The sequence below is a fragment of the Drosophila gunungcola genome, chromosome 3R (genome assembly GCF_025200985.1).
Source record: "Drosophila gunungcola strain Sukarami chromosome 3R, Dgunungcola_SK_2, whole genome shotgun sequence".
NCBI lineage: Eukaryota > Metazoa > Arthropoda > Insecta > Diptera > Drosophilidae > Drosophila > Drosophila gunungcola.
The window spans coordinates 6,635,596-6,658,733 of record NC_069139.1 but is presented as its reverse complement, the minus strand read 5'-3'; the positions used below and the strand labels follow the sequence as shown (position 1 = coordinate 6,658,733).

Sequence of the window (23,138 nt, the reverse complement as noted above, 5' to 3'; positions counted from 1 at the left end):
AACAGTAAAAAATTAAGTTTTTCATGCTACTTTGTTTTTATACCTTGTCAAAGCATTATTTTTTCAATTCAGCCATGTGGTTTGCTCTGCAACTTTCTCTTTTTTTGATTTACTTAAGTTTTCCCAAATGGGTCTGCACATCAAAGCTAAAAAATTATTTAGATCTTGACTTGCGGCTTATGACACAACTGAAAAGCTATTCTGAGGACCTGCAGGGCCAAATAGAAGTGTTGAACAAGTAAGTGATTTTGTTTAAATTACATTTCTAGAAATTTTGTTCTTTTTTTGTAAGTAGTTATATATATGAAAGAAGAGCCAAGCTAGCTGAAGCTGAGAACGATCGCGAAAGCTTCTTAGGAAATCCTTTTAATAGCTACTCATTACTTCACCATATGCACTTTGATTGGCAGTCTTGGCGAATGCTCATGGAGGAGCCCTTGGCTGAAGGTAATTCAATTACCATAAAAATAAAGAATAAACGCCAAAATTTTTTATCCATCCTAGAGCAAATCGACGAGATTCGTGACATGCTCACCCACATCCCAACAAAAGGTGAATTCATGAATTCCATTAAAGGAGCTATAGATTTCCAGAGTGGAGAAAACCCCAACTCACAAACAAATCGCGAAGATTTAAAATTAAAGTAAGTAAGAAATGCGAAAATAGCAATAACTGATTTTTTCAATAAAGATTTAGCCCACTGGAAACCCTGGAAATCGCTCAGTACGTATACGATCAAGAAAACTTTGAACAGGCAGAAATGTGGCTAAATCGTACTCTTAAGGGCTATAAAGAGTTTGGTCCCCAACAAAAGAAGCTGTATGAAGTAATAAGCCCTGTCAGTGAGAGTCAGGTGCAGGATCTTTATGAAAAAGTTTTGCAACTAAGAAAAAGTGTTGCTTAACATTTTTTTTTTTAAATTAAGTTATACAGTTTAAAATGTCTAGACAAATAAAAGCTTTAATTCTGTTCATGGCTTCAGCGTGTCGAATTCATTATTCAAAAAATAATTTTACTAAGTAGTGCAATATTGGCATTCTTAAACTATGTTCGTAGACATGAAGATTGTCCTTACGTTTTCATTTGGCTGGGTTATTGCTTATATATCTCTTTCAAAAGCTGAGACTCAAGAAAAAATGAAAGATGATCGTATCTTTAAATTTACAAATCTCTGGCAGCTTAATGTAAATTTGGTGGACCACTTAGAAAACTATATTAAAGCTCTAGATACAAAATTACAAATAATCAATGAGTAAGTTGTTCCTACTTACATTTCTTGTAGTCTGATCAATTTTTCTTAGAGCTCTTATCGACATGGCAACGTATCATATTCAGCACGAATCAGATAATATGAGTATTGTCTCTAGTCCTGTGGGTAGTTTCTCGTTAATTCGTCATATGCAGTCGGACTGGACTCATTGGCAGCTTTTCCTGCAGGAGGATCCAGGAAAAGGTAGTTAAATTTATAAAAAAATTTCTTTACTACAAAAATGGTGTTGCAGACGAAATGGAATCCCTAATTTCAAAAAATTCGTATTTACCCACTAAAGAAGACATTTCAGAGGTCTGCAAGAACATTTCCAGCATAATAAAAGCGTATGATTTACATCCCCAGGACTTTGCAAGACGTTTTCTTTCAGGAGTTCAGCTCAAGTGAGTCATCAAAATACAATATAAATTTCGTTAATGTTTCTCCTTCTCAGCTCCATGTTGTCTCCTCGCGATTGCCTGCAGTTGGCAGATCACAGCATAACTAATAAAGATTTCAATATGTCTGTGCAGTGGCTACAGGTTGCTATTTCCATGCTGGATAATCATAGCAATCAAGATCGAATCCACCCGCTTTTTCATTTAAATACTGCTGATTTATACTTAAAACTAGCTGAAGTCTACGTGAAGCAATGTAAGTAACGTAAACTTAAATGAAAATATTATAACTGTAATTTAAAATAATCCAACAGCTTTGTGGCCTCTTGCACTTCAAACTTTAGATACTGCTTTGAAGTCGCAGCCTTGGAATGCAAAACTACTCACAATGCAAGAGCATTTGAGCTCTCAGATTTTACTCGATCCCCCATCGTCTCCAGACTTAAGTATTAGATCCAACCAATATAAGTTGCAAGGAAACAGACGACTTTATTGTTTTTATCAACGCAAGAAAGAATATCCTTTTTTATTGTTTGCCCCCTTCAAGGCAGAGATTATCTTCCTCAAACCATTAATTGTGCTAAGCCACTAAGTTTACAGAAGTTCATAAATTACATAAATAAATCACAGTTCAACACAAGGCCTTCTAAACTCCTGTCCTAGATCATTTATCCACTTGCTCATAACTGAAAAAGTTAAAAGCCTTACAAATCAGACTTAAAACCTAAATTTTAATATCACTTACCCCATTTCGAACCCACGATGACAGGACAGCCGACGTGATGCGTCATTAGATCCTCATTGCCCTTGTTGTCCAGATTGTACCAGAAGAGAACAGATCCTGGCTGAGGGAATACAGTAAGGTTGAGACCTGGAAACACGGTGGCACCGCCTTGGGGGACATCACTCAGCTGCAGAATTATGCAAATCAGACAAGAATAATGGAGGAACACATATACCAACATAATAAAGCAGGGTGGCTATCCTGTCTTCGGTTCCATTAAAGCGATCCTGGGGAATACATTAATGAGGCAGTGAATTGGCCATCCCAAACACTTACCTCATCCCTTAGTAGCGTGTCAAAATGGACCTCAAAGACCCCGCCAACGCCATAGTTTATCACCTGGAACATCTCCGAATAGTTCATATCCAGACCAGTTGCCTCCTCCATCACATTGGTTAGCTTCTGGCTCAGGTTGTTTGAATTCGATTGGATCCAAACCGACTTTGAAGTGCGCGTAGTTTCAATCTGATATGTACCCGAGGTCATATTAAAGGTGCTGGACGCTATTAGGTAATTTTTGCTTCCCTTTCGAATACGCTTACGTTCCTCGAAGGAGACAATGTCGTGAAAAATAACTATATGGGGGTCTTTTGAAAGGATCTCCACTTTCAAAGGAGCAAGGCGATAGAAAGGAGAGGAAGTGGTATTATAAACACAGTATAGCCGAAGTTTTCTGTCCACCGGACAATGACCATTACAGCAGCGGGTGTACAACAAGTTATCCTGTTTGATTGACTCTTCTAGTTTGGAAAAGTTTAGATGTATTCCTGGTTTAGTTAGAACCATTGTTTCAGCGAACTGAAACTCTTTAAACAATTCCGCATCGTGAGGACTCTCTCCTAAGGCAGCTTGATAGGCTGACAAGCCTTCTTGAAGTTTATCTGGAATTTAAATGTAATATAATGTAACAGCCGTGAACGAATACTCACTCTGCCTTAGTTTATTTTTCGCCAGAGTCCTGTATAACAAAGATTTTTTTGGTGCTCCAAACAAATGCATCTCCGATTTAGTATCTGCCCGATCTAGAGCTGCAAGACCTGCATAAATCCACTCCTCAGATTCCAACCATCGGAAGTCATTCATTAGATATAGACCCAATTCCAGACATTCGCGAGCTGTTAAGGAGGAACTAATATTGAAATTCGTTAAAAGTTGTCCCCTTATTACAAGTATTAACACACACTTATATTGCACTCCATTTAGCAAACCCTTTGCCATGTCCTTTGTTGACATCCCGTATACTTCTTGCATCCTTCGAATGCCCTTAGCTGCATCCTCAAAGTCCCATTTCTGAGGCAAAGAGGGTTTCATGGACTCTAGATAAGTAATTTTGTCTGAAAAGGAGATTATTAATCAATGAAGATACTAACTAAAGATTTACCAACCCAAACCCACTGGCTTTTCCATGTAGATGCTCCAGAAACTCCAGTCTGACTGCATATGACGAATGAGGGCGTAACTATTTAAAGGGCTAGACCAAAATTTTTCTGATCTTCCTTGGTCCAAATGCAAGTGCCTATTCATCATCTGGTTAATACCCCTTTACAGTGGCATTAATAAATAAATGAAATTGGTGAACCTAATAAACTAACTCACTTGTTAATGGTATGAGCTTTCTCGGCCAAATCAGACGCATACTTTTCCAAGTTAAGGGCCAGTTCTTCGTTCAATTGCAGCAGCTCATCCATATTCACCACTGATCTAGCAAATCGCTTGTGAACTGTGAAATTGTAATGATCGGCCAATTGGGCTTGACTAAAACCCAAGGATAAAAGGATAACGATTAGCAAGCCAAAAGTATCCATTGTTAAGTATTAAAGTTCTAAAAAAGAAATAAGGTTCCTAAATCATGGTCACACTAGTAATCAACTTAACTTAACAATTAGTTCAGCAGCATATAATGAAGCGTGTACTAATAAAATTTGCATTTATACATTTCATTCGAACCTTTTTTATATCGATAAGTTCCAACATTTCATTGATTAATGTTAAAAATTGTAAGTCAAAATCGGATTCAGAACTATAATATAATTTTTTCAATAGATAAAGTATCCTTAACGTTTAAATTTGAACCAATGCAGGGTCTTCTAAACTCTTGTCCTCTATCGTATATCCACTTGCTCACAACTGTAAAGAAAACTCTTAACAATAAAACCAATTTGAGTAGTGATATTACTAACCCCATTTAGAACCCACGATGACTGGACAGCCGGTATGGATAGTGCGCATTTTCGCATTACCCTTGGTGTTAAAGCTGTACCAAAAAAGGGCCGATCCGGACTTTGGAAAAACCGTCAGGTTGAGTTTTGGGAATAAGGTAGCGCCGCCTTGAAGAACATCACTTAGCTGTAGAACAAAAGGTAATCATACAAGTATAACAAAGCTAATAGCCAAACTCGGTAAACTTACATAAAATAGTGTGGTGGCCATTCGTTCCGGTTTCCCTTTGAAACGGTCCTTTTTTGGAAGCATCAAGTCCATATGCGTCTCGAAGAAGCCCCCCAATCCATAGTTCATGACCTGAAATAACTCCGTACAGTTCATATCCAGACCAGTCGCATCCCCCAAGCGCTCAGTTATCTTCAGGGTCGCCTCGTTAAAACTGTTATTATATAAAACAGACTTTGACAAGCGGACAGAGCTGACCTCTAAACTTTTGCTCGCGACACTGTATACGGATGGCATCATGTTCTTTTTGCTAGAAGAACGTAGTAGCGCGCTTTCTTTTGGGGATACCATGTCATGTAGTACAACGATAAACGGATCAACCGAGAGCATTTCAGTTTTGATGGGGGCCAAACGTAGGAATGGTGCGGTGACATAGTTGTACAAACAATACAGTTTTCTTAGTTTTCGGGGAACTTCACACTGACCACTGCAGCACGATGGCAGATGTGAACGAACAAAAGCCTCTTCTTCAGCATTTTGCATATTAATTAGCTGTTCGGTTTCTGGAGAATTAAGAACATCTCTATCCATTTCTGAATCGTGGGGAGAGTAATTTAGGGCAGCTTGATAAGCCTCCAAGGCATCCTGATGATTTCCTAAAGACAATGGAAGCTTGTCTTATCATCAAACCCAACCAATGCAGTTGCTACTCACTTAGCTCCCTCCACACTTGACCCAGGGTCCTATAAAGTTCAGCTTTTTTTGGTCCCCTTAGCAATTGCATTTCCTTCTGATTACTTGACCGATCATACACTTCAATTCCTGCTAAAATCCATTGCTCCGCAGAAGTCAAATGTGTTTGATCCATCTGATCGCGACCCAATTCCAGACAATCAATGGCTGCCAGCGAAGAGCTAATTAAAGTCGGCAAATGCTTGAGCTTTATTGAAATCTACGATACTCACTTGTATTGCATTCCATCCAGCAAACCATTGGCTATATCACTCGCTAACAGTTGGTAAGTCCCTTGCATTCTTGTAATTCCATCAGCAGCGTCAAAAAAGTCATTTTCATTTGGCATCGTGGAATTTTTTGCTGCAATATAAGCCAATTCTTCTGCACAAAGAGGCTATCAAAAGTCATAAGAAAACCCAATAAATGGAAAAACGAACCGAGACCTATTGGCCTTTCCAAATACTGTTGCCACATCAACCAATCCGATTGCATATGACGGATGAGCGAATAACTGCTGAACGGGCTGGCCCAAAATTCCGATAATCCCGTAGTTATCTTATGGTGCACTTCTTCCGTCTGCTGAATACCCCTTTAAAACATACTGTTTCTTGACTAAAATCATAGTATTTAAAGCTCAGTTGAACTTACCATCTAATGGTTTTGGCTTTCTGAGAGAGCAGATCAACGAACTTTTCCAAATTGCGGACTAGATCGTCTTCCATTTTCAGTAGGTCGTCCATATTGACCACGGATCTTGTATACCGCTTTTCGGAGCCCAATTCAAACATTTGGCTGCGACTCAGACTCAAAAATAGAATACCCACGAGCAGCAGTCTATAGTTGAGCATTCTGAATCCCATAAACTTAAACTAAGACTAGGAACAGGATATATATATATATATATGTATATATATTTATTAGTATAATTACATTTATGAGGCTATTAGTTACACCTTTAAATTCAGCCTGACCTAAAGTTACTTAGCGCTGTGCACAAAAAAAAAAACAATAGAAAATCTAGTTTTAAAAAATCTTTACTTTAAGTTTTTTAAATATTCGATTTTAATATAAATGTAGTTTTAGACTCTAATAGGTAAAAGCATTTTATTTTTACAATAAGCCTTCTGAATTTGCTCCAATATTTTGGCTAATATATAATTCGATATATTAAAAATTATTTTAATGGTACATCACAAAGTAAAAATTGATTAGATTATAAGTCTTTCAATAGACAAAAATTGTTTAGCATTTGAATTCGATTCGATGCAGGGTCTTCTGAACTCTTGTCCTTTATAGTTTACCCACTTGCTGACAACTGCGGAGGATGAAGTAACTTTTAAGGTATAAACTGATCTATTCTACTTACCCCACTTGGAACCAACGATAACAGGGCAACCGGTGTGAAGGGTTCGCACTTGATCGTTGCCCTTCGTGTCCAAATTATACCAAAAGAGGGCCGACCCGGACTTTGGGAATACCGTGATGTTTAGTCCCGGGAAATAGGTGCCGCCTCCTTGAGGTACTTCATTCAGCTGGAGGATAGACATAAATAGGATAATAAAGATGCCAACCATATTTTAAATACCTACATAGAACAATGTGGTAGCCACACGATCATCATTTCCGTTGTGTCGGTTCTTATCCGAATGCAACATGTCATAATGCGTTTGGAAGAAACCTGCTAGTCCGTAGTTGATGGTTTGAAATGCCTCCGCATAGTTCAAATCGAGACCAGTGGCATCTCCCAAACGTTCAGTTATCTTCAGGGTCGCCTCGTTGAAGTCATTATGATACCACACAGACTTTGAAGTGCGGAAGGTAGCGATGTTGTAGTTATCCGACGTTTCGTCGACGTCAACTGTCGCGGATGGCAACATGTACTGTTTGCTAATAGATCGTATTAAAGCGTTCTCCTTTGGCGAGACCATTTCATGTAGAATAATAACGAAGGGATCAATCGAAAGGATCTCCGTTTTGATGGGGGCCAATCGCAGGAATGGTGCGGTCACGTGGTTAAACACACAATATAGTTTCTTAAGTTCTCTGGGAACTTTACATCGACCACTGCAGCAGGGCGGCAATTGCACATTGTCATCGGAATCGTCGGTATCGACGGAATCGTCAGAGTACTTCGACTCCTCAACGTTGTTTCCAGGGAAAGTAAAAATGGTTTTTTCCAAGCTTTGATACTCCTGAAAGGTTTTTGAATCGTGGGGCGAGTGTTTCAGGGCGATTTGATAGGCTTGCAAGGCACCCTCATGATTTCCTACAATCGAAAGATGCTTACCCATTTATTAAACCAGGTGCGCTCACTCATTACTCACCCTGCTGTGTCCTAACTTGTGACAGTATCCTAAACAGATGAGCCGTATTTGGCCCTCGAAGCAACTGCATTTCCGTCTGGGGATTCTTGGCTTCAATACCTGCAAGAATCCATTGCTCTGCAACTGTCCAACGCGATTGATTGATCAGATGATGACCCATAGCAAGGCAATCAACAGAGCCCAGCGAAGAGCTAACATTAAAATCCGTTAAAGAAGTTCTTGGTTTAAAAGGATCTCGATTGGTACTTGTATTGTACTCCATCCAGCAAGCCATTGGTTATATCACTGGCTAACATCTCGTATGTCGCTTGCATGCTTCTAATCCCGTCAGCAGCGTCGAACATGTCATACTTCCTAGGCAAGGTAGACTTCTTTAACTCCAAATAAGCCAATTCTTCTGCAAAAGTAGGAATTTAACCAATCAAATGATATCAACAATGTGAAAACGAACCCAAACCAACGGCCTCTTCCAAAAACACTTGCCACATCAACCAGTCAGCTTGCATGTGCCGAATGAGGGAATAAGTGTCGAAAGGGCTGATTCCAAATTTCGATGATGCTCCATACTTCTGGTGCCTTTCCTTCATCTGGTGGATACCCCTTTAAAACTACCAGTGCCTTAAGTATTCTTGATTGATAAGATAGACGGGCAGACTCACAATCTAATTGTCTTGGCTTTCTGGAAAAGCCGTATCGCGTACTTTTCCAGATTGAGGGCCAGATCAACCTCCATTTTCAGTAGATCGTCCATATTCACAACGGATCTAGCATAGCGCTGTTGGGTACTTTCCTCCAGAATCTGTCCCAAGCTCCTGCTAAGGAAGAGAATACCTACCAGTAACAACCCACAGATCAGCATTCTGACTTTCTCTAGCTCAAACTGAAACTAAAGTCTCTCAACTTTCAGACCTTGACGTAAAGTAATTTAATTTGTGCGGCTATTAGTTTCAAATTAATATTCAACTTAAACGACTAATGTTTATATACATACTAAAGTCTACTAAAGCCTCTAAATTTACTAAATAATAACCAAAGTTGTTTCCTATAATTGGGCTATCTAATACCATTTTTACTGATCACCAAGCTATGAGCTTCTGCTTTTTTCGCCATTTCCATATAAGACACACATTAGTTATTATCTAAGCAAAACCAGTTGCCGGCTCAACGAACTCGGCACTTTCCTTGGGTGCGTGTGAGAACAGGTTTAGGCACGACTGAATCCCCTGACTTCTTATAGCTTATGTAATGTTGTGAGGGGTCAAATGCCGGGATCAGTTGGAATCAAAGAGCTCTCTAGAGCGGATCTCTGAAAGAATGATGTTCCCGGTGTTTTCGGTAGTTCTGTTGGTACTACACCAACTGTTTGGATCCATTTCTGGAGCTGAATTTTTCTCCTCCGTATACGAGATGACCAAAGTTTTCGGTTATGAACAGAAAATGCTGCTGCATATGCAAAAGTTCTTAGCTGATAATCAGGAAAAATTGGATTTCCTCAAAGCGTAAGAAAAGTGGTGAACTTAAATGTGTTTCTCAATGTTAATATATTTAATTTTTAAAAATAGGAGACTGCGGGAGTTCGAAAATGAACGAAATGAGGCCCGTGAATGGGGTGCAGCGTATTTTGATAGTCCTTTAAACAAATATTTGCTTAACAAAAGACTGACGGTTGATTGGCAGCGAGTGGAGAACCTCATGGAGACATCAACAGGCGAAAGTGGGTAAAAAACAAATCGATTAATATACATTATTTAATAAATTCTAACTATTTTTCCTAACAGAAGCACTGAATCGTTTGAAAAAGCTCAGAAATCGAGAGATAATGCCAAATAAAGGTGAACTTAATGGTGCCATAGATGGCCTTCTTCGATTGCAGTATGTTTACCGGCTGGAGGCCAAAGATATCGCCAGGGGAATATTGGATGGCGTGGATTACGGGTGATTAAAGCTAACTATTTATTATGGTATTCTTAATAGAAATTTAATGCATTTTAGAAACCAACTTAATTCTGAGCTCTGTGTGGATATAGCCAAGTTAGCTCTAAGGGATCAGCATCCACGTTTGGCTCATTCCTGGCTAATTGAGGCTAATGATCGTTTGGCAGAAGGAGAAAAGGATAAAGAACTAAAGCCACAAATATTGGCGCTTCTTGTACAAGCCAAGGCGGAGTTGAAAGACTTCCGGGGTCTTAATGATACCTACCAGGAGCTTATCAAGATTCAACCAGCTAGTGAAGAGCATGCCAAGAATTACGAAAGTTTTTTGAAGTCTCTAGGAGAAAATGCTTTACTCAATGATTCGAAGCCAATACTAGAACATGCAGTAAGTGTTCTTCATTAAAATATTTCAAACTGGTTTTTATAACATAATATTTTAGCCCATTCCTGAGGAGGGTGAGCCTGTGGGCGAGTTCCAAGCCTTCAGCCTCACTTGCAGTGGTCACTGGAGACTCACTCCCAAGGAGCAGCGTCATCTTCGATGTGGCTACGTGACCGAAACACATCCTTTCCTGTGGATAGCTCCCCTCAAAGCGGAGGAACTTTTCCAGGATCCCCTGCTCGTCCTGTACCACGACGTCATATACCAAAGCGAAATCGATGTCATACGGGAACTAACCAAAAACAAACTAACTCGGGCCACCATAACTGGTATCAATGAGGCGGTGGTATCCAATGTTCGCACCAGCCAGTTCAGTTTTATCCCAGCCACAATGCACAAGGTGTTGGCCACCATCGATCAAAGGGTAGCGGATATGACCAACATGAACATGAAATATGCGGAGGACCACCAGTTTGCTAACTACGGAATCGGTGGACATTACGGACAGCACATGGACTGGTTCCACCAGACAGCCGTGAGTTGGGGATATTATTAAAATATTTTATTTCACTTTAATTCTATTATTTTACTTTACAGATTGATGCTGGTTTGGTTACCTCTCCTGAAATGGGGAACCGCATTGCCACAGTTCTTTTTTATGTGAGTATGCTAAATATAATATTGAGATTCGTAATATAACCCTGTTAATATATTTACAAATAGGACTAGTCCCAGATCGTTTAAAAAAATACCCTTAGTTTAGCAAGCTTTAGATCTAAGAAATACTTTTCATAACAAAAATGTAAAAGTTTTTAAATTATCCACAGCTTTCGGATGTAGCTCAAGGGGGAGGCACCGCGTTTCCCCAGCTGAAGCAACTTTTAAAGCCGAAAAAATATGCAGGTATTTCTCAACGCAATTTTGTTCCTTTTCCCTTAGTTAAACTTTTATAACACTCTAGCTGCCTTTTGGCACAATCTGCATGCCTCTGGAGTGGGCGATGTTCGTACTCAACATGGCGCTTGTCCCATTATTGCTGGTTCTAAGTGGGGTATGTTCTAAATGTTCTTCTTCGACAAACGTGACCAAGTTTTAATTTTGCTATTTTATAGTGCAAAATCGTTGGATCCGTGAGAATGATCAATCAGATCGCCGACCTTGCGAAATCTGGGATGATTCCTTGGTCACCTATGACCAGATTTTGGAGCTAAACAAACAAAATGAGGCTGCTTCTAAAAAAGTTGAGCAAAATGAATACTCCGAATAAGCTTAAGTTTTAGGTAATAACTTTATACAAATAAAGAATGTGATAACAAAAATTTTAAGAAATTAAGATGGGAGCTCATTTATTGTCCAAATATTAAATATACTTACTTTCCCGCTTTTATTGTCCAAATATTAAATATACTTACTTTCCCGTTTTGGGCTTCCGAGCCGATCCCCGTAGTAAATACACATGAATGAATACCTGAGGTTCCGCCAGGAGTGGAAACCCCTTTCAAAAAGTTGCTTTATTTGTGATCTGTTCGCTTGCTGCTTGTAACATTCGCCAGCTAAGTTAGAACCAACACTAATTAATTGCATACTTGCTAGTATTAGCTGAAGCCCCGGCTGCCTGCCCCTTCTTAAAGGTCAGGGTTCACACGGGGTCATGCCTTTGGCTTGCAGCTGTTCCTATCTGATCTGGATCTGGTCTGCTCTATCCGCAATATGTGTGTATTTGAATAAATTCAATTGAATATGTCTTAAAACAAACATTCATATGTAGTTGTATAAGTTATGCATTTAAATCCAGCAACAACATTTATGTAGTAATTAATTTCTGTGCTCTGCGCATAATAGTACAATAATAATGACAATAATTTTCTGCTATATGTATAAGTTTGAAAAGTTCACCGCTCTATCCATCAAAAACATTTATATAAATTTCTCTTCTTTTTTTTTTTGATTTTCTTTTGACATTTTCTCGTTTTGTTTTTTGTTTTTGTACATTTTTTTGGGAAAAATGTTTTTTATTTAGGTAAAATAGTTGAGTTTGGAGATTTTATCGCAACTCTGCATTTTAAAAGGACACCGAGTGAAAGTTTTTTGACTATGCAAATGTGTCATGTGTATAAAGGTTTAAATTCGCTAAATTATGTCATTCCATATGCTTTTATCCTCTGGTTGGTGGTGGGTGATTTGCTAGACTGTCACTAGTTTAGTAATATAGTTTAGTTTCAGTTACAGTTACAGCTTTAGCTTAGTTTTGTTTGTTGCCAAGGGATTGTCTTGGGGGTACATTCATGGTACGTTGAAACATCGATATACAAATACACTGGTTACATAAATATATAGAATATGGTGTGTATATTCTCATATGCATGACTGCGTTTAAAATTTGACTAAGTTACTTCAACTTAAAATTCTTGCCGCTCCGCCTGGGATTTTCTTTGGGGGAGTTTATTGAAATTACAGTTTCTTTCTCTTAAATATACGTTAGTTAATTACCATTTTTCTAGATATATATTTTTTTGTACACCTATAAACATCTATATAAGAGTATCTGTGCTCTGTAGTTCGCAACGCTTAATATACACATCAATAATAAGTTTGTTTCCCTTTCTGAATATTTTTGATATAATTGCATAACTTTTGAAAGTATCCTACCGATGGATACTCTCTATTTCATCTGCTCCCTCTTCGGCTCGACTTTTCATATGCTTGTGCAAATGTTTTTTTTTTTAAATTTAAACTTTTATCTGAGGCCAACTTTTGCCTTAGATCTCGTAGTTGCGGAACTTGTTGGCCACATCGGTGTTTTCACCGCCCCATTCGGCCTTGCGACTGCCGTAGTATAGGGCCGCCCCGCCCTCCGAGGCCCGCCGGTGGGCGGGGTTGGGCGAGGCTGCGGTCAGGCCACCGCTGCTGCATCCTGCTCCGGATCCGGGTCCTTGGGCAGCTGCTCCTCCGGCCTCCGGCAGCATGCGATCCTTGGTCTTGGGAGTCACCCAGTGCATGGACTTTGATTGGTTGGCAAAGAGGGGGTACAAAGGTATTAAATACGATTAAATTCCCGCGGTTGTGGTCGAGGACCAAGGCATTTTACAGCCCGCCGGATGCATTGGTCCCCCCTTTACGCATGCAGAAACACACACGGATACACATAGAGTTTTGGATGAAGAGGTACATTCAATAGAGGTTTACATTTGGTGGAGTTCGTCGGGCACTCAGGAGCGGGCTTATGGAAAGACACAGAGAAATAGGACAAACAGGGGGCTTGAACTGGGTATACTAATTACTAGTGGAATAAACACAGAATATTAAAGGAATTCATTCCATAGCTGAGGAGTCATTGTTGATTAAGAAAAATAATAATTTGATAATCCCATAGTTTAAAATTCTAGATAAGAGTAGTTTAATTTTAACTAAAGTTTGGTTGTCTTAATTTAAGCAGCGGTCAAAATAATTGTAGATGTGAAGCTTATGTTAATATAAATCAACAGAAAGATTGACAATAAAAATACAAAAAAGCAGATGCAGATTGCTAAAAAAATCTATACTGTAGTGTTTTGAAAAGTAGATTTTTAGACATTATCAAAATTTTTCAATCTCTTTTTAATTTCTTTCTTAAATTTGTTGAATTAAGAGGGAGTATTTCCGAGTTAGAGAACGTATTCACAGTGAAGTTTCAGCCAGGTGCCCGGGCTGCAAATTAGAAATGCAATGCGGATTTGGTGCGGTCATAGATGGATGGGCGACAACTTCCGCTGGGGCCGTCAACGGAAATTAACATCGAGCTCATGGTTTGGGAAAATGGGTGGCCGGGTAATGAATAATCGCGTTAATTGTGCTACAACAAAGGCGAACTCCGACTTGGCTTACAAATGTCATTAGGAGCGCGACAAACAAACCAATGAAAGAAACTTAAAACTGGGACGGGACAAGTGTTGACGCAATGCAGCGGAGAAAAGGATACAAACAAAGGATCAGAGCTCCCTTTGTGCCGGAGAAAGTGAGAGGGCTAGAAATAATAGTAGGGTCGGGACGACTACTTCTCTGGTTCGCTGAGTTCCTGGCCCATAACGCATACCTCTTTATCCACTTTCTCGGCAATCGTGTATCTTCTCACCTGACCGACATGTTCCTTCATGCCCAGCCACTGTTTGTAGCTCATCGAGATGCCGCTGTTGCGCCACTTGTCGTAAACGGCCCTTTTTTCAGGGTCACACAATGTCTCCTTGGCCTCCTGTGAAAATATATTTTAAAAAGTACATTTTTAAGAAAATTCGTGTAAAAAAAATTCTTTAACTCAACTTTAACCACTTTAAGTTCATGTTATTTTGTTGTATTATTTTTGTATTGAAGTATTCAAGCCAGAAGGGGCAATAAATTTTACTTAAAAATGTAAAAGCCCTAGTCCAAATAAAATAACATTTACAACCAAGGTCTGAATATCTTGGAAATAGCTTTTCCGGTGACCCTGTCTTTGGTATTTAATTTCTTGTTGTTGTTTTCCGAATTTTGGTTCCTTCTCATGAATAATCTGTGCCACAAATTCTGTGAAACTTCTCATTTTGCAACGCGTGTGTAAGGAAAAGCAAACTTTAATATATTTGGCTCGCAACCGAACATGAAAGGGGCACACAAAGCAGAAATCCCCCTTCACACCCCTTATAAAAGCCGATGAGCCCCATGAAAGTCAGGATTCGAATTTGCTCAAGTGCAAAATCAACAGCTGCACAGGTTTCGGATGCCAACCCATCCCCAAGATTCCTATTTTTCTGCCTTGGTCTCGCCAGCATGTTAATCAATTTCATGTGCCCCTTTATAGCACACTTATTGGCATGTATACACACACACATACACACACAGGCATAAGGGGAATACCCGCACACTCATACACACTCATCTGCAGAGAGGCCCTCACATATTTGCTCGCTCAAGTGATTTTGATAGCCTCGGCTGGAGCTTGATATATATCTTGACTACTTTTACGTCCAGACCCACAACACACACACATTACCACAGCGATAGACACCGACACACTTGGCGGCTGTTTAATACCCACAGAAGGAAAGCAAATCTTATCCTGAACTAATGTTACTTTAAGACCTTAATATATAGGTTGCAAAAGAGTTAACAAATTTAAAAATCCTAAAAATCCGAACATATTATGGTGGAAATTTTATAATAAATCCTTTCAAACAACGCTTAAAAACCAAAATAAGTAAAAAATTCAAAGAGAGTTTATAGAGAATATTCCACTTGGATATGAACTAAGCTAAATAAAATACAAATTGATAACATCGATATTGAAGCCTTTTTAAGCTGCTTTCGTACGGAAACGAATCGCTTTCGAATAAGTACGTATTTTTCTAAATCTATAATTATTTCTAAAGATTTCTGTTTAAATGCTTTGCTCAGTGTAGATACCCAGATAGACAGACACCCATTTATACACATGCACAATTGGCGCTCTGAGATTTTATCGTTGGCTTGCTGTTTTATTGCGCCGACTGCTTTTTGGGTCCTGTTTACATGATAATCAATTATTTCACTAGCCACTGATTATGTGGGTCAGCAAACAAGGCTCATACCGGCCGAAGAACTGAGGAACTGGATAACCTGGCTTGTTTGTCTTCAATTAGGGCAAACGTTTGGTTGCTTTTTGTGGAAATAATTCAAGACCCTTGGCGAATGGCAATTAACAGCTCGGAAGCGGTTCATCTGAACCTGAAAAGAATCAAATTGCAATTTTATATTCCGATCCTGTGCTAAGCCTTTCGTTATTATAGCATCCCCTGACGACCCGGGGGATTTAACGGGACAGCTTGACAACTGCAAATCGTGTTGTAAGTTTTTAGTCAAATAACATGATGATGAAGTCCCGACTCATTTGCATACTCCTCGGGGAACGCTGTGGAATTTGGCTAGGAAGCCGCAACCCTTCCTGGCCTTCGTTGAAAATCTCAACATTTCATTTTAAACGCTACATGGGCTCACACACAGGTTTTGTTTTATGGCCAACCATAAAGGTAAGTCCTCTTGCATATTCCGACATATTTACGAGCTGCGCACACATGCACGTCCAATTTTACGAGCCGTAAATTGTACGGCACATTCCCTCTCCGCCGGACAGCGGCACGAGCTTCCGAACAGACATAAGTATGATTACGACTCGGATGGGAAATTGCCTTAGTCCAGAACCAAGGACCAAGGACCCTCATGCATTTTTAAGGACGGGAATTCACGTTTCCCCTTAATTTGGCCTTTTGTTATTACAGAGTGTTAAAACTTCAGGTACGCGGGCGAATGGGAAAATATAAAAACAACAACCTGTAGAAAGCAACAATGAACAGAATCGCTGGGCTTATCCAACTAGTCAATATACTGAAAAACAATGAAATGCATTTCTCAGAAAAGCTTAGTTCTTGCGAAGTCCATTAAATTCATATATCTACTGCTCCTACATTTTTAATTCAAAAACCTTGCTGTGTTTAGTTGGAGATATTTAGTGGCGATACATTTTATTTAATCAATTAAAAATATTAATTTAAATTCAAATAGGAAGAAAGGTACATTTGTTTAAGCACTTTATTTTCCATGCCTAATTCTAACAAACTCTTAGGCCAAAAAATAATGTGATCCATTAAAGGGGGAATGCTTTAAAATTGTAACATTTTAGTTACTAAAAGGCTCGAGGAAAATCATCCCCAATGAAACAGGCGTTTTAACCTTAGGTATCCATCATTTTTCACCCACATTAATTTGATTTTGTTTTTAGCCACACATTAATAAGTTGTCAGGTTGCGACACGCCTTTTTTCCACCCTCTTACCCCAACCGCCCTTTAGGCTTTGACATGGAAAATCAATAAACGTTTTAAAAAAAATATATTTCGTATGGGTAATATATTTTATCTCATCGTTGCCGCCTTGTTTTTCTTTTGTCGCTTGGAAAATTCAATTTGAGGTCGGAGTGCGAGTGTGTGTGTGTTTGAGCCACTGAATAGTGAGTGTGGGTAAGTGGGTTAAGTACATGAGTGTGCGTGTGTAAAGGGCAGCCATTGTTTAATGCAGCTTATAACTTTAACCAACTGACAGACAAGATTTTGAATAGATGCGTGCGGTTGAGTGGTCCGTGAGCTAATTATAGAGACTATCAAGGGGAATGGTGGTTTTCAAGGAAAATCCTCTCCACAGAGTCAAGCAACTTATCAAGATAGGAAACAGAAAGTTCTGAACTGAACTTGATTTGTACGGATCCAAAAGACGACCAACTTCCACGGAGCTCAACTTTTAACACCGCTCGCCATTTATGTTTAAAGTGGCTTTCCTAGAATTCATCTTGATTGCAAATATGTTCTTGAATATGGGTTTTATCATATTAAAATGTTTTTTTTTATTGAGTTTGTCATCAAAGCAAGAAAATCATACAAATAATGTTTTTTCTTTTTAATTCCGGATAAAGAGCATCTCAGTTTGCCGATTAAATGTTTTCGATTGAAATCTCCTTAAAGAGTGGCTCTCATATTCCAACGATAAATGAAAGATATAAATTTCGCCCGAGGTACCCGACCACGTTCGAAGTTCTTCGCCTCCTGCCAGGATGTTTAAGCAGAATAAGTATCAGGTTTAAACAACTTTTAATTTTAAGCTCGCTGCGGTAACTTTCATCTCGAACATATTGCCCCACAGGCTGTCAAATTTACAGCACGCCACCCCATTCCCCCAAAAACATCCGCACCCCTGGAAACTTCATTAAATATGTAAAATGACGATACGCTTGCCTTTTTCTTTATTTCAGGCTGTTGTTCCCTTGGATCTTTTGCGTGTTTTCCTTTTGCCTACCTTTAGCTGCTGGAACTTGGCCTCCGCCTCCTTGTCGCCGGAATTCTTGTCGGGATGGTATTGGAGGGCCAGCACTTTGTACTCGGCCTGGATCTGCTCGGGCTGAAAAGGGAAAAAAAACGGAGAGTAAAAACGCACAAATTAGTTGGCCAAGTTAAGTGAATTGCGATGATGAATTCTGTTTGCCTCAAATTAACTAAGTATTTTATGGCATCAATTTTTAAAATGCCAACATCTTTTGTGACATAATGGTTGCGCACACAAGGATATAAGTGATGTGTGTACGTCTCCTGCGGCTTGCAGATTTCCAAGGAGACCGCAGCTCAGGTGAAGCTGTCACTTACAGTGAATCCCCCGCAAAATGGAGGGCTTAAGTCCCCAACCACCAAGCCCTACCACCGACCGAATAACGAAATAACAATAAGCAAACATTAAAACTTGACGAGCAAAAACGTTCGTGCGCAGTTGAGCACCACTTAAAGTAATAGAAAAGCTGTCGCATTATGCCATTATTGCGGCGACGGGGGAAAAACTACCATGGCAAAGTGCTTGCGGGGAAATGTGAATGAAAACTTTGAGGGTTTCAAATGCTGTTGCCAAATTAATTCACTCGTCAGTGTCCTTGACGCCGTCAAAAGGCTTTTGACACTTGCCAAACAATTGATATTAATTAAGCCGGAGTGTCTTTCGGGCAAAAGCAACAAGTTGACAGCAACCAGCGAGGATCTGATACTGACTTTTCCCGGGACCAGAAAAAAAATAATGATGGCGCTGATGCTGACAGTGCACACTAAGCGAAAAAGGTGGTTTTCTAGCTTGTATCTGGTCTTTTTTTCTTTGAAATTTATATATTATATTTGCTTAAGACAACATGTTTCTTTTGGTACGACTAGCGGATGACAAACTTACTCCAATTATATTCTTAACTAAAATATAAACAATAACATATTTATATTAAATACCATTTATTGTTAGCAGAGGGCTTATTGTGAACTTGGTAAATAAAATAATGTAAAAGGATTCAATAACATAACATTGTACTAGTAAGCAGTAGAAGTTTATAAAAAAATAGGTAAATAAGGCTTAAAGGCTATAAATTCTTCTTAATTTTTTACATTCTATAAGTGTTGTAACCTTTGTAACATTAGTGGCTTAAATATGACCAAAACTAAACCATTTTCCACAGTGGACTCCACACAAAGCTACTTGTTTATTGTCTTGTAAATGGAAATGGCTTTTCGCGCACCATCGGTCAGCTCACAAAGGACCAAAGCAGCCGCAGTGAGATGAGAATGAACAGCATGGGTCCCATTTTATTCCATTCGTTTTCGAGTCTATTGTTTGCGGGGGAAACGTCAAAAAGCATCTGCCATATAGCAAACATATTTGGGTCACCATGGTATTCGGAAAAATATATGTATCCCTGTTATGTTGACTAGTGAATTGATCGTTCTGATTCCCCGCTGATGTTTCTGGGACGCAGCCATCTCTTCCAGCAGCCGAAAGTGGATTAGTTGCATTCAGTGCGCTGAGCTTCATTTGCTGTGCCAACCGCACTGCAACGGTGCGTATAATTAATTTCAAAGAAATTAATATTGCTTATACGTCAGCGTGTACGTGGTCTAAGCAGCCGCAGCCTTGGGGTACACACACTGAGGTTGCTATTATTAGACAAATGAAATCTGCTCTACAGGCTTTTGTTGATTTTCGTGATCCTGTTACTCCGCATACCTTCAATGAAATGTGATTTCTAAGGGAAGATATACTCTGCTTCGCATCCACATCTATTACACAATTAAATGGGCTCAATTAATGCATAGAAAGCCAATTAATTTGCACCACAGTCGCAGCATCTTCATCGTCAGCCAAGCCAATTTTCATTTCCAATTCATTAATTCCCCCCATCAGATTGCACCCGGCCAATTAAAACGGCTAGAATCGTTTGGAGATCTCTGTAAATTAGTACTAAAACATTTGAAGTTTGTGCTGCTCTGGTTAGTGGATTGTTTGGCTTGCGTATGCAAATTCCCACAAACTAATCTGCATGAGAATAGAATGGCTGCATTCTCAAGTGGGGATGCCAAGTCGAGATAATTGTCGGGGCAATAGAGATAGTCGGCAATATGGGGCAAACAATGACAGCAGCGGGTTAGGGGGTCAGTAGCTACAGCTACGTGATAAAGGCCCGGCCATAATGCTTAGGCCCCCTCCGCACGGATTCTCTGCAAATATTTGATTTTGTTTACATGCCCAGCAAAATCGATTCAGGTCCTAGGTCCTCTGCCCTGAATCTCCTGCATAATTCAATAGATTCCCCACTCAAGCCAATGCAATCGACAGCTCGCAAACTGTGTGCCGCTCTGAACATTTTCCGGGCCAATAAATTTGATTACAGCAGGCTCATCCACCACCTCCTGCCCATTGGCAGCAACTGAACCCGAAAATGTGACAACTCAAGACGAATGTCAGGAGCTCGAGCTCGAGCTCAAGAGTCGAGAGTCGAGACTGCTGATGGGTAAATGCCATTAAGCCGCCCGAGATTGCCTGCCAAGCCGAGCTCGTTAATTCCGTTCAGACAGGAGTATACAAACTTCAACAATCGGTTGGCTTAGGAGGGCTCTCAACTTTGCCTTGTGTGGGCAAGTATCTGAGCCTCTGAACCTCTGACTCAGAGCTGCTCGAACTGCAACTGCAGCTGCGGCGGATCAACGCCAATTCTGCCAATCTACGATGGCTGACTGAGTAATTGAAACTAATTCTCAAAGCAAACCTCTCACCTTCGAGGCATACTGACAGAAAAAAGTGTAAAGCGAAGAATGGTAGAGAGCCTTTGGCAAAGATTTTACAGAAAATTCATTTAATTTAAACATAAAATGTCTTTGAACATGTAATAATTATTGACGAGCATCATCGATATGTCTGTATGGCCGAAATTGTAAGTTGTCTTGAAAAGTGTAAATAATATAAAAAAAACCTGATATCAAATTTTAGTTGCCTACTATAATATTTGCTAGCCAAAAGTTTGCTATACAAAAATAGCATTCGCGAATTTTAAAAACTCAATGGAAGAATGAACTTGATTCATAAGATAACACTATATTGAAATGGGTTTTTCACACCAAAACGAATAATAATAAAAATGTATTATGAACAAAACGAACCACCAACTACACTTATAATAAATTTGTTCTGCTGATCAAAGAGGATTTTAGTTCATGGGTTTCGTACACTTTTTCTCTCAGTGCCAAGTCACCACATAAATTGTATCTGATTTCATGCTAAGGTTTATATTGCATGCACGAACATTTAATAAAAACTTGGACTTTAAGGCTTACAAAAGCTGTCAATTTAAACCACCACATCTCAAAACTGGTCCAACCTAAAGGCCCCAATTCGATTAGTAGCACTTTTGCAAGCCGCAATTCAATTAGTATCTAATTAAATTCGTTGTAAAGTTTGATGAGCCAAGTGAGTTTGGCAGACGAGATTAGCAAAAGTTGAGGCCAACATTTTGGGTGAAGTTAATGTAAAGGGACAGTTTGGAAAAGATGACTGGTCAAAAGGTAAACTTACCGATGAGTTTTCATCGCAGTGGAGCAGACCGTAGAAGTCCTCGTTGGGACTGCGCTTGTAATTGATTATGGCATCAACGGCGCTCATTGCGTCAGTTTTTCGTGGGATCGGTCGGGAATATATATGTGTTTTTCTATATTCAGAGGAATTGGCACAAGGTCAAGGTTGGCGATTAATTTAAAGAAATTTATGACATTTTAAATAAAATGGTTAAGTTTGTTTCTAAATGTATATGATGTGTCGTAGTTGTGGGTCTTTCAGAAATGTATTCCTGCACATTAGATTTTTCCACAATGCATGTTTGTTTCATTTTAGAAATTTAAAGATTATTAAGTATTGTTTTATATGAGTCTATAATACAGAAAAATTAAATAAACTTTATATTCACTTTAATGTTTTTCAATAATTTAAACCTCTGTTTTTTCTAGGTTTAATTGGAGGATCCACAAGAAATTGGTAAGTCAGATTATTAGAAACTAAATCAAAATCAAGGCAAACGAAGGGGATCGCGTGACCTTCGATTTGGAACAATTGGCAGCTAAAAATAAGTTAATCACAAATGCACAAAAACGAAATCGCTTAGTAATCAGTTGAAAGATCTGGTTTTGTTTTGGTTTTGGTGTTTCATTTGTTTTGCTACGGTTGGTAGAAGCACTTTCACTTGTTGTTTTTCTAGAGCTCAAACTGAATGTTGATGGAGGGAAAACCGCTGTTTACTAAATGCACACCGCTCAAAATCAAATCAAATAAACTAAACGTAAACTTGCTTGCACTCAAACACTCTGTGTGATTTTCTCAGGTTCTCTAACTCCCACTCTCTGAGAATCCCACTCAGTAAAACATATATATATTTATTGGCTATATACTTTGGGTTAAGCGGTGCTCACGATGTTTCTGGCGCGCGTCGAAAGTCGAACTGATGGTATCGCCACCTCGCGCACTGGAAGAGCTTTAAGATTGGAGAAAGTTCTCTCTCGCAAAGCCCCCAGCCTCCCAATCACAGCACAAATGAGCTTTTTGGCTTGTCTGAGCGGGGGTTTCAAAACTTAGTTTTCTTGGAATCAAGTTCAAGAACTGGTTGACGAGGGAATTCAAAACACAGTTTGAATGACTCAACATGGCACTTCGGAGTCGGGAATCCCCTTACAATGTAAATTAACCAAAATCGCAAAATTTATTTTTACAATTTCAATTCACCACTTTATAATAGCAACATTTGTAAGTAAAAAATGTGTTGTAAACGTTTTTCAACATTTTATTTAATTGTAACCAAGTTTGTTTCCAGTAAGCCTTTCATTATTAAATTTTTTTTTATTTAAGCAATAAATATTTATTTTTCCAAATAAAACAATTCCTATTGTATAGTCGTGATTTTTTTCAGTTCATAATTTCTCAGTTCTGAATTATTGACTGCATTTAAAGCTTCTTAATTTTGGTTCTTGTCTTCACAAGTGCATCCAAGCTTAAAGCCTTTTCAAAAGCTTTGTGAACAAAGCTTCTGCCATAAAAATGACTTACCATAAAACCACAAACTCACGC

At 39.1% G+C, this 23,138-nt stretch overlaps 7 protein-coding genes across 15 annotated transcripts; 3 read left to right on the top strand and 4 right to left on the bottom strand.

Annotated features, from left to right (window-relative positions):
- Nucleotides 1-23: 23 nt before the first annotated feature.
- Nucleotides 24-981, top strand: LOC128266545 (uncharacterized). The gene is made up of 4 exons (XM_053003133.1): nt 24-238; nt 296-447; nt 505-643; nt 691-981. Exons 1-4 carry the CDS (start codon nt 24-26, stop codon nt 902-904), a joined length of 720 nt encoding a protein of 239 aa, XP_052859093.1. The 3' UTR covers nt 905-981.
- On the top strand, nt 958-2,239 carry LOC128266543 (prolyl 4-hydroxylase subunit alpha-2-like). Its single transcript, XM_053003132.1, has 5 exons — nt 958-1,252; nt 1,302-1,453; nt 1,503-1,653; nt 1,704-1,903; nt 1,962-2,239. The coding sequence occupies exons 1-5, from the start codon at nt 1,047-1,049 to the stop codon at nt 2,237-2,239; spliced, it is 987 nt and encodes a 328-aa protein (XP_052859092.1). The 5' UTR covers nt 958-1,046.
- Nucleotides 2,134-4,328, bottom strand: LOC128266541 (prolyl 4-hydroxylase subunit alpha-1-like). The gene is made up of 8 exons (XM_053003130.1): nt 4,028-4,328; nt 3,817-3,971; nt 3,615-3,765; nt 3,361-3,560; nt 2,708-3,312; nt 2,611-2,658; nt 2,393-2,558; nt 2,134-2,333 (listed from the first exon to the last, which is right to left on the bottom strand). The coding sequence occupies exons 1-8, from the start codon at nt 4,234-4,236 to the stop codon at nt 2,272-2,274; spliced, it is 1,596 nt and encodes a 531-aa protein (XP_052859090.1). The 5' UTR covers nt 4,237-4,328; the 3' UTR covers nt 2,134-2,271.
- A 64-nt stretch (nt 4,329-4,392) lies between these two features.
- Nucleotides 4,393-6,402, bottom strand: LOC128266540 (prolyl 4-hydroxylase subunit alpha-1-like). 4 transcript variants are annotated; one of them, XM_053003126.1, is made up of 7 exons: nt 6,203-6,402; nt 5,992-6,143; nt 5,785-5,935; nt 5,534-5,733; nt 4,841-5,475; nt 4,612-4,777; nt 4,393-4,558 (listed from the first exon to the last, which is right to left on the bottom strand). In XM_053003126.1, the coding sequence occupies exons 1-7, from the start codon at nt 6,400-6,402 to the stop codon at nt 4,452-4,454; spliced, it is 1,611 nt and encodes a 536-aa protein (XP_052859086.1). In that variant the 3' UTR covers nt 4,393-4,451. The 4 variants fall into 4 exon arrangements, with proteins under 4 accessions (XP_052859086.1, XP_052859087.1, XP_052859088.1 ...); XM_053003127.1 differs by having other exon boundaries at nt 5,785-5,932; XM_053003128.1 differs by lacking the exon at nt 6,203-6,402 and having other exon boundaries at nt 5,785-5,948; nt 5,992-6,069.
- A 250-nt stretch (nt 6,403-6,652) lies between these two features.
- On the bottom strand, nt 6,653-8,766 carry LOC128256192 (prolyl 4-hydroxylase subunit alpha-2-like). Of its 3 annotated transcripts, none has more exons than XM_052986378.1 (7): nt 8,538-8,766; nt 8,330-8,478; nt 8,125-8,272; nt 7,879-8,069; nt 7,144-7,820; nt 6,921-7,086; nt 6,653-6,869 (listed from the first exon to the last, which is right to left on the bottom strand). In XM_052986378.1, exons 1-7 carry the CDS (start codon nt 8,735-8,737, stop codon nt 6,763-6,765), a joined length of 1,638 nt encoding a protein of 545 aa, XP_052842338.1. In that variant the 5' UTR covers nt 8,738-8,766; the 3' UTR covers nt 6,653-6,762. The 3 variants fall into 3 exon arrangements, with proteins under 3 accessions (XP_052842338.1, XP_052842327.1, XP_052842348.1); XM_052986367.1 differs by having other exon boundaries at nt 6,655-6,869; nt 8,125-8,275; XM_052986388.1 differs by having other exon boundaries at nt 6,755-6,862; nt 8,125-8,275.
- A 38-nt stretch (nt 8,767-8,804) lies between these two features.
- Nucleotides 8,805-11,462, top strand: LOC128251919 (prolyl 4-hydroxylase subunit alpha-2). Its single transcript, XM_052979179.1, has 9 exons — nt 8,805-9,377; nt 9,441-9,592; nt 9,657-9,813; nt 9,871-10,198; nt 10,254-10,730; nt 10,793-10,855; nt 11,023-11,098; nt 11,157-11,246; nt 11,308-11,462. The coding sequence occupies exons 1-9, from the start codon at nt 9,193-9,195 to the stop codon at nt 11,460-11,462; spliced, it is 1,683 nt and encodes a 560-aa protein (XP_052835139.1). The 5' UTR covers nt 8,805-9,192.
- A 194-nt stretch (nt 11,463-11,656) lies between these two features.
- Nucleotides 11,657-22,531, bottom strand: LOC128263504 (J domain-containing protein). Of its 4 annotated transcripts, none has more exons than XM_052998594.1 (5): nt 22,466-22,531; nt 21,600-21,732; nt 18,027-18,128; nt 14,268-14,423; nt 11,657-13,197 (listed from the first exon to the last, which is right to left on the bottom strand). In XM_052998594.1, the coding sequence occupies exons 2-5, from the start codon at nt 21,684-21,686 to the stop codon at nt 12,955-12,957; spliced, it is 588 nt and encodes a 195-aa protein (XP_052854554.1). In that variant the 5' UTR covers nt 21,687-21,732; nt 22,466-22,531; the 3' UTR covers nt 11,657-12,954. The 4 variants fall into 4 exon arrangements, with proteins under 4 accessions (XP_052854554.1, XP_052854563.1, XP_052854547.1 ...); XM_052998603.1 differs by having other exon boundaries at nt 22,367-22,489; XM_052998587.1 differs by lacking the exon at nt 22,466-22,531 and adding an exon at nt 21,988-22,006.
- Nucleotides 22,532-23,138: the final 607 nt, after the last annotated feature.